Raw genomic sequence first — 15,383 nt, forward strand, 5'->3', positions numbered from 1 at the left:
CCATCCATCCATAAATTTAATATGTATTGAGTGCCGATTATGTGTCAGGTAGTTTACTAGGTACTATAGGTATGGAGGTGAGCTTATTATATAGCAGAAGATGATATATCTGTGAAGAAAAATAAAGTAAGGTAAAGGGACAGAAAGTAATGAGAAGGGTTTGTTATTTTACATAGCCTGCAAAAGATAGCATTATAGAAAGAGAGTAATTGCCACACTATTATGTGGGAGAATATTCTAGGAAGAAGAAAGAACTACTAGGTTTTGGTGTGAAAACCTGTATAAAATGTTGTTTAGGAGAGCAGGATGGGGTGACTGGGGTGGTGTGGTGAAGGTACTGGACTCCTACATGGTTGACCATGGCTTGAGTCCTGGACCTGGTGGCTTGCTTTCTCACTTTTCTTTCTCTCTGGTCAAATTATAAAATAATAATAAATTAAATAACTCAAAAAAAAAAAAAAAAAAAGGTGATCATCATTTTGGGGCCAGCCCATGGTGTGGTGGTTAAGGTGGCTGGACCCCAGTCACAGTCCTGGTGGCTTGAAAAACAAGCCAGGTGTATGTGCAGGCACACCCATATCTCAAAAAGACAGAAAAATGGACAAGGGATTGTGGCATGACTATTCTCCATCATGGGGATGCTTTCTTACTTTTCCTCCCTCCCTATCTCCTGTTGATCACACGTACTCTCTGGTGGGGGGAAAAGCCACGATATTTATATACTGAGGACAATGAGCAGAGTGACATCTGACTTAATTTAAGAGGATCACTCAAGCTGAAAGGTTAAGAGTAGAAATCCAGATATCCATTTAGAGGACACTGCAATATTCCAGGCAGTGGATGGTAACTGATGATGGTAACTTGAACTAGGGCAGTAGCAATGAATGATGAGTTTGAAATCCTTTAAGGCACATCAACAAAATGTATCGTTAGTCTGATGTAGGAGTAAAGAGAAGTTAGAGATTTTGGGCCCTGAGCAAATGGAAAGGTTAACTTTCATAATTTCAGAAATGTGAAGTTTGAAATGTCTGACAGATATCTGGCCAGAAATATGAAGTAGTCAGTAAACTGGATATCTAGCCTAGAAAACCAAAAGACTAGGAGAGTAATATAAAATAATATGCCATGGGTATCTCAAACTCTATACTAAATTTTTAATAGTTTCCCCCAACCCATCTGCTTGCTTCCTGTCTTGTACCTCATGTACTAGGTACTAACACTTACCTGGTCACCTGGAAGTCACCTGAATTCCTCACTTTACCTTACCTTTACTCCCTATCCAATTAGTTACCAGATTTTGAGTTACTATCTGTTAGACTAAATGATTATCTTAGATTTATTTTCCTGTGCTTATTGTTTTACTATGTCTTTTAATACAAGTATCTCTTTTTAATTTTAATTGTTTAAATTTAAATTTATTTATATTCATTTACTATACATCATTATAGCATATAAAATGAGATTTTCCATAAAGAATACACTGTATATTGGCTCAATAAAGCACATCAACATACGAATTTTCCGTTTCTTGTTTTTTGTATATTTTGCTTCTTTTCCCATCCTTGATTCCCTATCTCTCACCCTCTGCCTTCTCCCACCCTCCTCCCACACTGTCTCTGATATCCATGGTTGCTTTCTATGCCTTGCCCCCCATCGCCCCATATTTTATTGATTCACTAAAGATCTTAATTAATCTAAATATTTTCAATAGCAAGTGCAGCTGCTATATACATATCCATGAACACAAGTCTGACTTAAGGCATAAACCTCAGTGAGTAGAATGAACATACTATAAAGGAGCACCTAGTTGGGGCTATATAGTTTACTACAGTCATCAAATAGGTATTTTTAAATGCCTTTTTTTTTTTTAAATTTCAAGAAAAAGTTTTCATGGTTTTTTTTTTCCCTGAAACACGTTTTTTTAATTAATTAATTTACATTAATTCCCTAAGCATACAAAATGTGATTTCCCATCCAGAATATACTACACAGTGGCTTAATCATGCATGTTACTGTCAATAATTTTCCATTTCTAGTTTCATATATTATTCTCCCACCCCCCATTTCTGACCTTCTGTCCGTTCCCACCCTCTTCTCACAATATCCCTGGTGTCTATAGTTGTCTTCCATTCCTTTTCCCTACCACATTTTATTGATCACACAATTTCTTAAATAATCTAACTACTTTCAATAGCAAGTTCAGCTGGTAATTTCAAGAAAAGCAGTTTTAACTTTAATAAATCAAAGAAATGCTAAGGAACTTTGCTTAAAACTTAAAGCCAGTAAACATGTTAGGATTCTGTTCCAATGGTAGGTACATGAACCTATCAAGAGCTCAAGACAGGACTAAAATCTTTAAAACTGGACAATAAAGCCTAGAAGAAAATCAGCAATATTTTAGTCAAAAGTCGTAAAATGCTATTTCACCAGTTCAGTCTCATGTACTTAATCTATTGTTGTGGTTCGATCTTTCCGACTGAATTTTGGGGCATAACATTCAACTCCGGACTTGTCCCTATGATTAAGTTGGCAATTTTCTTAGTTTTTGAACTCTTATTTCTGTGTGTTTGTATTTAATTTTCCTGAAGATAGGTACCTCTTTATTATCTTGATCCCTACTGTCTTTGTAATCACAAGCATTCTTTTATTATATTTTACTGTTCTAAGTTTCTTCTAAATTTGAAATTAAAAATGACTTATTTCTGTATTTATTTAATTTCATGGTATCTTCATCTAATTACACAGCAATTACATCCTTCTACCTCTAAGTCCTGCTCATATCTGCCACATGCACATAAACCCAAGTTTGAAGTTAAAACATGAGAAAGAAAATTTCTTATTTAAGAAAATTAAACTCAAAAGAGCAACCCTTATTCTTGTTCTTAATAAAAGATTTTAAATATTAGTGATTAAAATAATAGGACCCTACCTACTAGGGTTTTTTTTAAGAATTATTTTACTTAGTTTTATTTATTATTTTTGAATTTGACCAGAGAGAGAGAGACAGAAAGTGAGAGAGCAAGACAGCAGGTCTAGGATTTGAACTGTGGTCAGCCATGTGGGAGAGTCCAGAGCCTTCAACCACCACCACACCACCTGTATGTCCCTAGTTCATCATTTTTTTTTCTTTTTTTTTTTAAAGAGAGGTTTTTGCTATAGGGCACATGTGCTCGCCAGAAAGACAGAGAGAGACAGAGAGACAGAAATTGAGAAATCACCCCCCCAGGGGGGATGGCCATGCCACAATCCCTCCTCCTCCATTCTCTTCTGGGGATCTTGGGCATGCACGCACATGCGCCCGGTGTGAGTTTAAGCCACAGGGTCTGGGACTCGAACCACGGTCGACTACATGGGAATCCAGCGACATAGTCATTATGCTAACTGCTGGTCCCATCTAAGTTAATCATTTTTAAAAAACAAAACAAAACAAAACAAAACAAAACAAAACAAAAAATTCAGTGTGTATTACAGGAGTCTTGTTTTCTAATTTCAGTGCTTTGACTAAGTAACTAGTGACCCTGAGAAAGCCATTACTGCTTGGATAGTAGTATGATAACTGGTGAACACAGATAATGAACTCAGACTGACTGGATTTGAATCCCTGATCTACTACTTCCTATTTGTATCACCCTAAGCAAGACACTTAATGTATGCTATGCTTCAGTTTCTTCATTTGTAAGCTGTGACTAATCATACTACCTAACCCATAGAATTTTTGTAAAAAATTAATTAATTTTAAGTGTTTAGGAATTAACAATTAATTAATGTAAGTGTTTAGGAATAAGCACTATAAAGTGTTAACTATCATTACCAATTCCAAAAGGCTATGACTGCTTCGTTTTTCTGTGCTTTGAAGTCTAACAGAAGGAAAATCTTATAATGCATTTTACTGATCCTTAACTTGCCTACTATAATTGCAAAGTTTTAAACAATTAAACAACAGATAATAAAACTAAATTGGGTTTGATAAAATAAAGTGATTATATTAACATCTGTCACTACTATTTAAAAGTAGTGACTATAAACTGAAATGTAGTGAAATCTCTTGGGATAAAAGAAATTAGAATTTGGTCACCTGACATTAAAAAACTGATGTGTATCCGTAGCTAAAGAAAATCACATTTAAATATAAACCAGGAATACTTTTAGCTACTATCAACCAGAACTTCCAAAGGCAATTCACTAAAGTATAACTAGTAACTGATCAAATATACTAGCACAAAAAATAAAAGCCAAAAGGATAATTAAAGAATTCAAAAATATTAAATAACTTTCATACCCAGATAATTAGAAAAAGTTCGTCCCTAATAGAGATGCATTCTCATTTTACATACAAAATGAACTTCATGAAGTATTTTCTAGGAGACATTCTTAATAACATGCAGTGTAGCACAGGGGTGCAGAGTCTAGGCTCAAGGCATCTGTCACACTGGGACAGAACCACAGCACTACCATTTCCTATTTGTGTGACTTCGGGCAAATCACTAGCCCTGATTTTCTCACCTGTATAATAAGGATAATTGCAGCAGAAACCACAGAATTGCTGTGACAATGAAAGGAGGCATGTACATAAAGTCCTTTGCTCCAATGCCTGACATTTAATAAGAGTCAGCTACTTTTCTTACTACTAATGTTAGGATTGGCTCTTCACTTTTCATTTCCAGGGTTATCTCATCTGTTAGTTCCCAGAATTCCCCTTCATTTATTGTCCTTCTGGATTTGCATTTCCCATCTTGACATTTCCTAAGTTCCAATACTATATCCAACACTGTTATCAAAATGGCCTTTTGGCTACCATGAACACAGTATGCCCCAAAACTAACTCATGTACTCCCTTCAACTCTTTCTGCCTCATCCCATATTTTCCTATATAAATTCATCTAATCATCACTTTTTTGACTGGTAAATTCAGTGAGTTGTCCTCAATTCTTCCTTCATCTCCACCTTAAATTCTTCACAAAACTTCTAATTTCACCTCAACTATCCTCAAGACAGTCCTGCTTTTCTTTGTCTCAAATATGAAAGGTTTTAGCTCTTGTCACCTTTCACCTTGACTAATTTCAGACCCTTTAGGGAATGAATGCCACCATGTATCCCACATTCTATCTCATCCTCCAAACTGCCACTACCTTTATTACTAAAAACCAAATCCAATCAGATTCACTTCCTGCTTGGAGATCTTGCATATCTATGTAAGGCCTATAAAATAGATATCCTTCATCACCTGGCTCCAGCCTACTTTTACAGGCCTTCCCTCCTCCTAATCCTAGCCTGACTTTCTATTATTCATTCTAGTTCTAATAAATTTTTCACATATGCTAAGTTTCCAATTCCTTTTCTTTGTACGTGTTAATATTGCTGCTTGACATGTCTTTTCTGTCCACCAACTAGCTCTCTCTTTGCAAGTATACTTCCTTTATAAGTCATCGCTCTAAAGCCTTTCTTGACAAGTAATTAGTCAGAGTTTTTCCTCTTTTCTCACTGTATTCTGTTCCTATATATTCTAGCACACAGCATTCTGTATTGTAAATCTCTCAATATTCCATAAATAACTATAATTAAGATTAGCCCTGCTTACAGTTACACTAACAACTTTCTTTATATACAAGGAAATACAAAGGCAGGTAAGTTTTCAGTACAACTCCATACCTTTTCTAATTCATAATAATTGCTAATTAATATAAGACAAATAAATAATAGCCATAAATTATTTATTTTAAAGTCTTACCATTGATTGACAGAAAACTGCTATCTACCTGGGCACTCAGGGTAAGATGGGCAGATAAATTCCTCTTTTTTCTAAATTCAGATGCTTTATTATTTCAATTTTCTCAACCCTCGAGTATCCCATGACTCTCAAATGCTTTAACATGGCTGTTAAAAACTTTTTAGTGTGTTTACTCAGGATCCAGTTTACAACTACTTTTCTAATGTGTGCCTGTTTTTTCTGGATTCTGGGTACCTTCAGTCATTTAAAATGCCACAACTCTATTTGAGGAATATTAAATATTTTTGTTTTAATATGTAAGATTTTATATAAATATATGTAATATGTATATATATATATACACACACAGACACACACACATATATATATTTAATAAAGAGAGATTTTTTGCTATAGGGCATATACACACACTGGAGAGACAGAGAGAGCGAGAGGGAGAGAGAGCGAGAGAGAGAGAGAGAGCTTTCTCTCTCTCTCTCTCGCTCTCTCTCTTTCTGGTGAGTTTATGCACCCTATAGCAAAAACCTCTCCAAAAAAAGAAAAAATTGACATACCATTTAAAGTGTATAACTGAAGAGGATATTGGTAAACTTGTAGAGCTGCACAACCATCATTACGATCAATTTTAGAATACTCATTACTCTAAATTTATGTACCATTAACAATCATTCCTCATTTATAAATTGACATCTCTCAAATTCACACCTGCATCTTGTACCTCTCTCTAGACTCAGATATTCAACTGCTTGGATACTTAATAAACTAAACTAAACAGTCTGAAAATGAACCCATTATCTTTCTCTATGAAACTGATTCTCGTATTTATATCTCAAATAGAATCTATCTAGTTTCTCAGACCAAAAATCTCAGAATATTTCCTGCCTTCTTCTTTCTTACACACCCTACATCTAATCATTCCACAGTCCTCTTGCCAGTTTCAGATTGTGTCCACAATCCAATCTCTTGTAATCATTTACTACACCTGAGGTTCCAGCTACCTTATCTTATCTGAATTATCGTGTTTATTTCCTAACTATGGTCTGACTTCTACTCTTGGCCTTCCTACGATCTATTCTTGACATTCAGTGAGGTCCTTTCTAAAAGTAAGTCAGATCATGTCAATCCTCTGCTGCAATTTCTCCACTGGCTTCCTTCCTATTTCACTCAGATTAGAAATCAAAGTCCACTGACAAGGCCTTATGAAATACGGCATCCTGCTACTTCTGTGACTTTACCTCCTACCAGCCTCTTCCTTGCTCTGCCTGCTTCAGTCACTCTAGTTTACTTACTGCTTCTCTGAATATACCTGAATATACCAGGTACTCTCCCATCCTTATACCTGCTGCTCCCACTGGAATGGTCTTTGTTCAGATCTACAAGACTCATCCCATCAGGTCATTCAGATCTCAAATCAAATGCACACTGAGGTGACTCTCTCTCTCTTTTGGTAAGTTATATGTTTATGAGTAGCTGTGTGTGATGTGGTATTTTAGATAAAGTCTCAGCATGTTACAATCTTATGTCAGCCTCCCAAGTAACTGGGATCACAGGCATGCTTCTTTAGAAAGGGTTTGCCATGTCACTCACACTGGCTGCAAGTTTATGATCCTTATGCCTCAGTTTCCTGAGCAGTTGGGACTATAAGCATACACTACCTAGTCTAAATGAGGCCTTCATTTCATTTTATTTTATTTTATTTTTCCTTCCATCAGTGAGTCAGTCAGAGGCACTTAGAGAGAGAGAGAGAGAGAGAGAGAACCCCAAACAGGGTTCCCAATGCCGTGACTTACCCGGAGCTTTCAGGCAGCCCTAGATCATGGAGAAGGACTTAGAGAACCCAGGGAGGTCACTGGACTTAAACTGGAACCTTCCCATGTGGGACAGCCTGCTGTGTTTTTTTCTATACCACCATCTGGCCCTTTAGTGAGCCCTTGATGCCCTATTTAAATTTACATCTACCCTTTGAACTTCTTGTCCCCTTTGCCTACTTTATTTTTGCTCCAAAGCTCTTATTTCCATGTATTTTATGACTGATCCTGACTATGATACTTCTTTCAACCTGAAAACTATTAAAAAGATATAGACTGGAGAGTCATACATTTTTTTTTTTCAAATTGAATCATACTGCACATATTGTTTGGTTAGCTGATTTGATTTTTGTTGTTCAAATTATGATTGTCCTTCAATGTTAACAAACGCTTCTGTTGGAAATTTAAGTATCATATTCTAAAACAGTTTTAAAGATTATTCCTTTTAGGATGCCTTTTGTATTACCTTGGCGATTAACTTCATTTTGAAGTAGCTCTTCCATTGCTTCCTCCTCAGCAATATCTAAAGGTGTATCTCCTTCACTGTTGACAGCCCCTACATGTGCTCCCTGACCAATCAAAAACCTGTGAAATCAAAAAGAAGATAATTAAGCAAATATACTACCATTGAAATCAAGCTACATGCATAATCAATGAGAAAATTTTCTGTGTAAGAGCAGCGATAAAAACCAAGGATAGTGGGCTAGCAGGTGGTGTGGTGGCTAAGGTGCTGGACTCCCACATGGCTGATCACAGTTTGAGTACCGGACCTAAGGGCTTGCTTTCTCACTTTCTGTCTGTCTCTCTCTGGTGAATGCACATGCCTTTATAACAATTAAAAATAATAATAATAAATAAAACTAAATAAATCTTATTTATTTATTTATTTATTTATTTATTTTTAGGATTTTTACATAGGATGCATGTGCTTGCCAGAGACAGAGGGAAAGTGAGAAGTCAGCCTCCCAGGCAGGATGGGCACTCTGCAATCCCTTCTTTTCCATTATCCTCCTGGGATTTTAGGCATGCATGTGCAAGCACCCAGCATGATTTTCAAGCCACTGGGCCCAGGACTTAAACTGCAGTCGATGATGTGGGAGTCCAGTGCTGTAACCATTATGCTACTAGCTGGCCCCAAATAGATAATTCTTTAAAAAACCAAAAATACAAAAGTAAGGGTTGTATAAGGTTATGTTAATTCTTAAAAATTACCATAGGACATACTTTTCTTTCAATTTCTATTTCGTAATTTTTCTACAATGTACAAACATGATTTATTAACACAAAAATGTTAAGTTTTAGTAATAATTGGCAAGTCTTTCGGAGGACAGTTTCACATTGCCTCTATTTAGACTTTCACTGTCTCCATATGGACTGATTTCTTTACTGATCTCCACAACTCCCAGTCTCATCACATAGTAAGAGTGCTTAACTTTGGGCCCCTGGGTAGAATTCAGAAGATTCATAAAAAAGTCCAACTGAAACAAATTTTAAAATATTTTTATGTTCATGCTTATTTTGCAATTAGTTATTAGACCTACCACTGTGTCCTTTCATGCAATGTGTTATTAATAGAGGAGATATATAACTATGGCACGAGTGTTTTTCTAATATTTTGATAAAAAATTTCAATATAATTGGCTTCCATTGTACTTTGTATTTTACTTTATGCATGTAAAATACAGACCTAAGAAAACATGCATAGGTTTCAGTAAGACTGCTAAAGGGTCCCAGATACAAAAAACTTATAATCCCTTTTACCCCATTAACTCTCTCTCTCTCTCTGAGTCACCTATTACCATTTACCGATTTCAATTTCCAACTTAAAAACAAAACAAAACAAAACCCTTTGAATGGCTTTACCATGCTGGGAGAAAACATGTATGGCCCTCAATGATCTGGCCTTGCCTTCTTTATCAGTCTCACTCTTCCTTCTTGTAGTTGCTCCAACAAAACAGAACTACCTGTAGTTTCATATTAAACCATGCTCTTTTTGCATTCTTGAATTTACTTTTCTATATATAAAGAATGGGCCTTTTTCTTTATATGCCTAACCAATTTATTCATCCATGTTTATTATGACTACATAAAAATACTCCCAGGGGTTGGCAGGTGGTGTGGTGGTTAGGGCGCTGGATTCTCACATGGCTGATCATGGTTTGAGTCCCAGACCTGGCAGCTTACTTTCTCACTTTCCCTCCCTCTCTGATCAATCAATCAATCAATCAATCAGAAAATTTAAATATTTAATTTTTAAAAATTCTCATTATGAAACGAAGAAAATATACAAAGTCCACGGAGGGAACAACAAAAAAAAAAAACTCCTTTACTCCTCTCCTAATATTTTCTCTTCCCAAAGATAAACACTATCAACAGTATGGTAAAAATCTTTCTGGTATCTTTGCTGTGCATTTATACACATGCATGCACACATACACACACACACACACACATACACACACAGTTACTTTTGGGACTCTTGGCAAAACAAAAACTAATGGGATTACTATAAATGGACCAGAATGAGATACTTCCTTTTCTTTTAATTCTGTTGTTATTATTATTATTTCCTATAGGGCACATGTGCTTGTTGTGGGGGAAGAGAAAGAGAAGGTTAGAAATCACTCTGGTGGTGGTGCGGGGATCGCCACACCGCGATCTCTTCTCTTCTCTCCTCTCAGGATTTTGGACGCATATGCACATGCACCCAGCACGATTCTTCCCTTTTATCAGCTGGAAAATATTCCATAGTATGGCTGGATTATACATTCATTTCATACTACTCTTAGGAATGCTCTTTAATAGATACCTGATGTTATCAATCTTTAAAAATTTTCCCAACATGATAAGAGAGAAAACTTCTTGTCACTATCTTTCCCAATTATACGTGATGTTGAAAATATATGGATATATATACTGGAACTGGTATTTCTCCTTTTGTGGATTGCTTATTTCTGCCCCTCTCCAGTATTTCTAGTATGTTTGTTAATTCAACAAACATTTATAAAGTCCTAGTATGTATCTCCCCTTATGTTACATACCAAGAATATAATGGTAAGCAAAAATAAACATGGATCTTCCCCTCAAAGAGCTTACAGTCTAATAAGAGAGTTAGATTAAGTACAAAGTAATGTAAAGCTATGATAAATTCTACAACAGGGGATTATATGGTATCTTGGAGTAATAGGAAAACTTTTAGAAGTCAGGAAAGGATTCTCTAATGAATATACAGGCACTAACAAAGAGAATAGAGGGACAGCGTATCCTAGGTAAGAAAGAAAAAAAGTCATCAAAATTATGTGATAGAAGTGTGTAAGGCTAGATGGGGCTCAGTTCACATTTTCCTTAAAGTAATTGAAAGAACTGGGGCCAGCAGGTGGTGTAGTGGTGAAGGCACTGGACTCCCACATGGCTGATCTGGGATTGAGTCCCAGACCAGGCAGCTTACTTTCTTACCCCTCCCCCAACTCCCTCCACCCCCATCTTTCTCTCCCTGATGACTGCACGTGCCCTACAGCAAAATAAAAAACAAGTAATAATGAATTAATTTTAGAAAAAGAGTAACTGACAGAACTGTTCAATCTCCTTTTCACACGCACATACACACACACACAGATTTACACATATATACAATTAAGAAACCTCTCCTATACTCTGGAACTATCATTTGCACATGTAAATATAAAAAGACACATGCAAAAATAATGAATAAAATTCTATGGCATTAATTCCTGTCTACCATGAATAATCTCCAAGACATTCAAAATTTGATTGGATGAAGAAAAGTAGAAAGTTTTATGTTCTGCAGACTTTGAGTCCTCGAGTGAGTTCTTCAGTGAGTGCACAGGCCCTACAGCAAAAAAACAAACAAAAAAAAACTTCTTAAAAAAAGGAATCCAAGCAAAATTGGGACCTTTGAAAGTTTTCTTAAAAATAATAGTTCTTTTCTTTCAGCACTTCACATGTGTGCAACTTCTGGCCTCCATGATTTTCTCATTTTCTCATGAGAAATATACTGTCAAATTGTCCCCACTACTCACAGTGTTGTTTCTTTCTCACTGCTTTAAAGATTGTTTTCTTTCCTCTTTAATTTTCAGAATTTGCATATGACATGTCTCAGTGTGGACTGCTTTGGATTTTCCTGCTACAAGTTTGCTAAGCTTCTGGAATCTGCAGGTTTATGCCTTTTGGAGAAGCTTTTACCCATATTTCTTTAAATACTTTTCTAGCCATGCCCTCTTTCTCCACTTCTTTTGAGAGATTCTGAGGCATGAATGTTAGTTTGTTCTTTGGTTACATAGAGTTCCACAGGCCCTGAGGCTCTTGTTCATTTTATTTTAGTCTGTTTTTTTCTCTGTTGTTCAGATTTGGCAATTTCTAATGTTCTATCAATTTACTGATTCATTCTCCAACCCCACCCATCAACTGAATTCTTAATTTTGGATATTAGATTTTTCACTTTTAAAATACCCATTTTGGTCCTTCATATCTTCTATTTCTTTTTTTTTTTTTGGCAGGTTTTCTGATCTTTTGCTAAGACTTTTCACTTCTTCATTTGTTTCAAGCATGGCCACAATTGATTGTTGAAGCACTTTTAGGACAGCTGCATAACCTTTGACAAATAATTTTGAGATTAGTATCTGTCTATTTTCATTCAATTAGAAATTTCCCTAATTTAAAAATTTTCAATTAATATTTAGATATTTTGGGTTTTACATGATAAGACTCCAGATTGATTTCATCTTTCTATCTAGTTAATTAATTTCTATCTATCTATCTAGCTAGCCAATTAATTTTCTGAGATCCAGCCAGCCAGCCAGTCAGCCAAAGACAAGCACCCTCAACAGGGTCTTCATGCCACAATCCTACTCTAAGCCCTGCAGCCAGCTAGGATCATGAGGATCCCTGGCAAGTTACGACAAACCACAGAACTGAACCCAGTGTCTTCACACATGGCTTCCAGCATTGCACAACAGCGCCCCTACTGCCTGTGCTGCTGCAACTGATCCAGATTCCAGATCTTAATTAAATCTTCTATTAGCTGTAATATTTTTGACACTGCTTCAACAGAGGAAGATAGGAAGATGCTTTCTCATTACTGCAAAGTGAAGGTAGAAGTCCAGGCCCTCTACTTGGCCTCCACTGACATCAGAAATAGGGCAGCTCATTGATATGAGCTGGGTGGGTGAGAGTTCTAGCTCTCTGCCAAGCCCGCATACCTCCTGACTCAGAGGAATATGAATACCTCACTACTGCTCTATGTGGCCTCCACTGAGACCTGGGTGGGAGGAAATGGATGGGTAATACTAGGAGCATCTTTAATGAGCAGTGATGAAAATATGCACTAGACCTCCTCTGATACTAGCCAGCAGGATGGGCATGAGCTTCTTTTAAGTCCTAGATAGAAATACTAGTCTAGACTTCAAATGACACTGCTAGGTCTTCAGTGACACTGCTGATGGGGAAAGGGCTAGCTAACCATTCTATGGGAGCAAAAGTTCAGACGGTACCCGGCCTAAACTAACACCACTCCTGCGAGAGTGCTGGGGAGGCTAAGTGCAGTTTGGTGACAGTGGAAGCCTAGGCTACCTACTTGGCCTTTGCTAGTGTGGATACAGGTGTGACCGAGGTTTTGTTCTATAATGTTTGGTTAGAGTTGAATGGTTATTTTATGAAAGTTTTCTGTCTTGCTAGGGTGACCGTCTCCTAGATTTCACTAAACATACTAGGCTTTTGTTGTAGCATTTTTGTCTGCACCCACTGGCACTTTTGGTTTATCAGCTTCTTCAGCTCTAAGTGTGGAGAAGATGAGGCAAAAAGAAAAGTCAGGGGAACCAGCAGTTGGTGTAATGGCTATGTTGCTGGACTTCTATGTAGCTGATTGTGGTTCAAGTCCTGGACCCTGTGGCTTAAACTCATGCCGGTGTGTGTGTGCCAAGATCCCGAGAGGAGAATGGATCGTGGCATGGCCATTCCCTCTGTGGCGTGGTTTCTCACCTTCTGTCTCTCTCCATCTTTCTGGCGAGCACATGTGACCTATAGCAAAAACCTCTCAAAAAAAAAAAAAAAAAAAAGAAAGAAAGAAAGGAAAAAGAAACGAGAAAAGTCAGGAAAACTTGCCACTCTCCATCTTTTGGGTCTTGAGATCCCTACCTATTCTATCTTCTTTTTTCCAAGTGGAATCTTGTGTTTTATATATAATGCTCATGGTTTTTAGTTGTATTTAGTGGGAAGAACAAGCAAAAGCATATCTATTTTATCTTGCTGTGAGTAGAATTCCTCTCTCCCATTTCTTTTCTTTTTTTGGGGGGAGGGGGGAGAGATTTTCAGTATAGGGCGCATGCGCTCGCCAGACAGACAGAGAGAGATAGAGAGACAGAAAGCAAGAAATCACCCCCCACGGGGGATGGTCACGCCGCAATCCCTTTTCCTCCATTCTCCTCTCGGGATCTTGGGCACACACGCATACGCGCCTGGCGTGAGTTTTAAGCCACCAGGTCTGGGACGCAAACCATGGTTGACTACGTGGGAGTCCAGTGACATAGCCATTACGCCAACCGCTGGTTCCCTCTCTCCCATTTCTAATTGTCAAGAAATCACAACATTTATAACACTGACAATTTTAACCTTGAAAATTTTTAATTTGTCAAAATCTCACAAGCAAAGTTATTATACTTGAGTACAAATCATGTAATTGGTCCAATCTCCTGATACCTTGCCAAATACTTTCCTCAATTTTCGACATCTTAAAAATCATGATTCCAGGGAACCAGCAGTTAACGTAATGGCTATGTCACAGGACTCCCATGTAGTCGACTGCGGTTCGCGTCCCGGACCCGGTGGCTTAAAACTCACGCTGGGCACGTGTGCGTGTGTGCCTAAGATCCCGAGAGGAGAATGGAGGAGAAGGGATTGCAGCGTGACCATTCCCCCTGGGGGGTGATCTCTAGTTTTCTGTCTCTACGTCTCTGTCTGTCTGGTGAGCGCACGTGCCCTATAGCAAAAATCTCTCCAAAAAAAAAAAAAAATCACGATTCCACAATTACATTATTTGCTAAAAAATTATGTATTTAATTTATAATTTTTTAAAAAATTCACTAGACACACACACACACACACATACACACACAGAGAGAAAGAGAGACAGAGAATGTGAGAAAGAAGCCTCCTGGTCCAGGACTTGAATTGTGGTTGGATATGTGGGAGTCCAGTGCTTCAACTACCAGGCCACCTCTTGGCCCGTCCACAATTATAATTATGCCAATAACAAAGACCAACTTATTGCTCGTGAAAGTTGTTTATTATTGGACACTACAACTGTCATTTATGAAACTAAAATAATAGGGAGCAGCTTATGGCATAGTGGTTACATCTCTGGACTCCCACATGGCCGACTGTAGTTCGAGTCCCAGAACCAGTGGCTCAAGCCAACTCATGCTGGGCATGTGTGCGTGCATGTCCAAGATCCTGGGAGGAAAATGGAAGAGAAGGGATTTGCAGCATGGCCATTTCCCCCTCCCCCCAGAGTGATTTCTTACTTTTCTTCTCACTGTCTCTCTCTCTCTCTCTCTCCAGTGAGCATGTGCGCCCTAAGGCAAAAACAAACAAACAACACAAACAAAACTGTAATAAAAAGGGGGGAAGTATTCAAATTATTTTCTTCTCTTCATAAAGGGAGAGCACTGACTCTAAATTTCTTTGATTATGCAGTAACTCCTGAAATATGTGCATGTCTTTATTAAAATCATTTATATGCACCATTATCTTACTTTATTACTACAGCTTTAATTCCCAGAGGCAAACATCCTCCTCATTAATTAACAATTCTAAGATGTACCTTTCCTCTG

General features: G+C 37.4%; 1 protein-coding gene across 4 annotated transcripts in view; it reads right to left on the minus strand.

Annotated features, from left to right (window-relative positions):
- The window catches only part of PPP1R12A (protein phosphatase 1 regulatory subunit 12A), a 158,292-nt gene that overhangs the window by 85,910 nt on the left and 56,999 nt on the right, over nucleotides 1-15,383 (minus strand). For all 4 annotated transcript variants that reach the window (XM_006142863.3, XM_006142864.3, XM_006142861.3 and 1 more), the window contains exon 3: nucleotides 8,003-8,121. In XM_006142863.3, the coding sequence (XP_006142925.1) occupies nucleotides 8,003-8,121 (119 nt within the window). The remainder of the gene's footprint in view (nucleotides 1-8,002; nucleotides 8,122-15,383) is intronic.

Source organism: Tupaia chinensis, unplaced genomic scaffold (assembly GCF_000334495.1).
Source record: "Tupaia chinensis unplaced genomic scaffold, TupChi_1.0 Scaffold000085_1, whole genome shotgun sequence".
Lineage (NCBI taxonomy): Eukaryota > Metazoa > Chordata > Mammalia > Scandentia > Tupaiidae > Tupaia > Tupaia belangeri.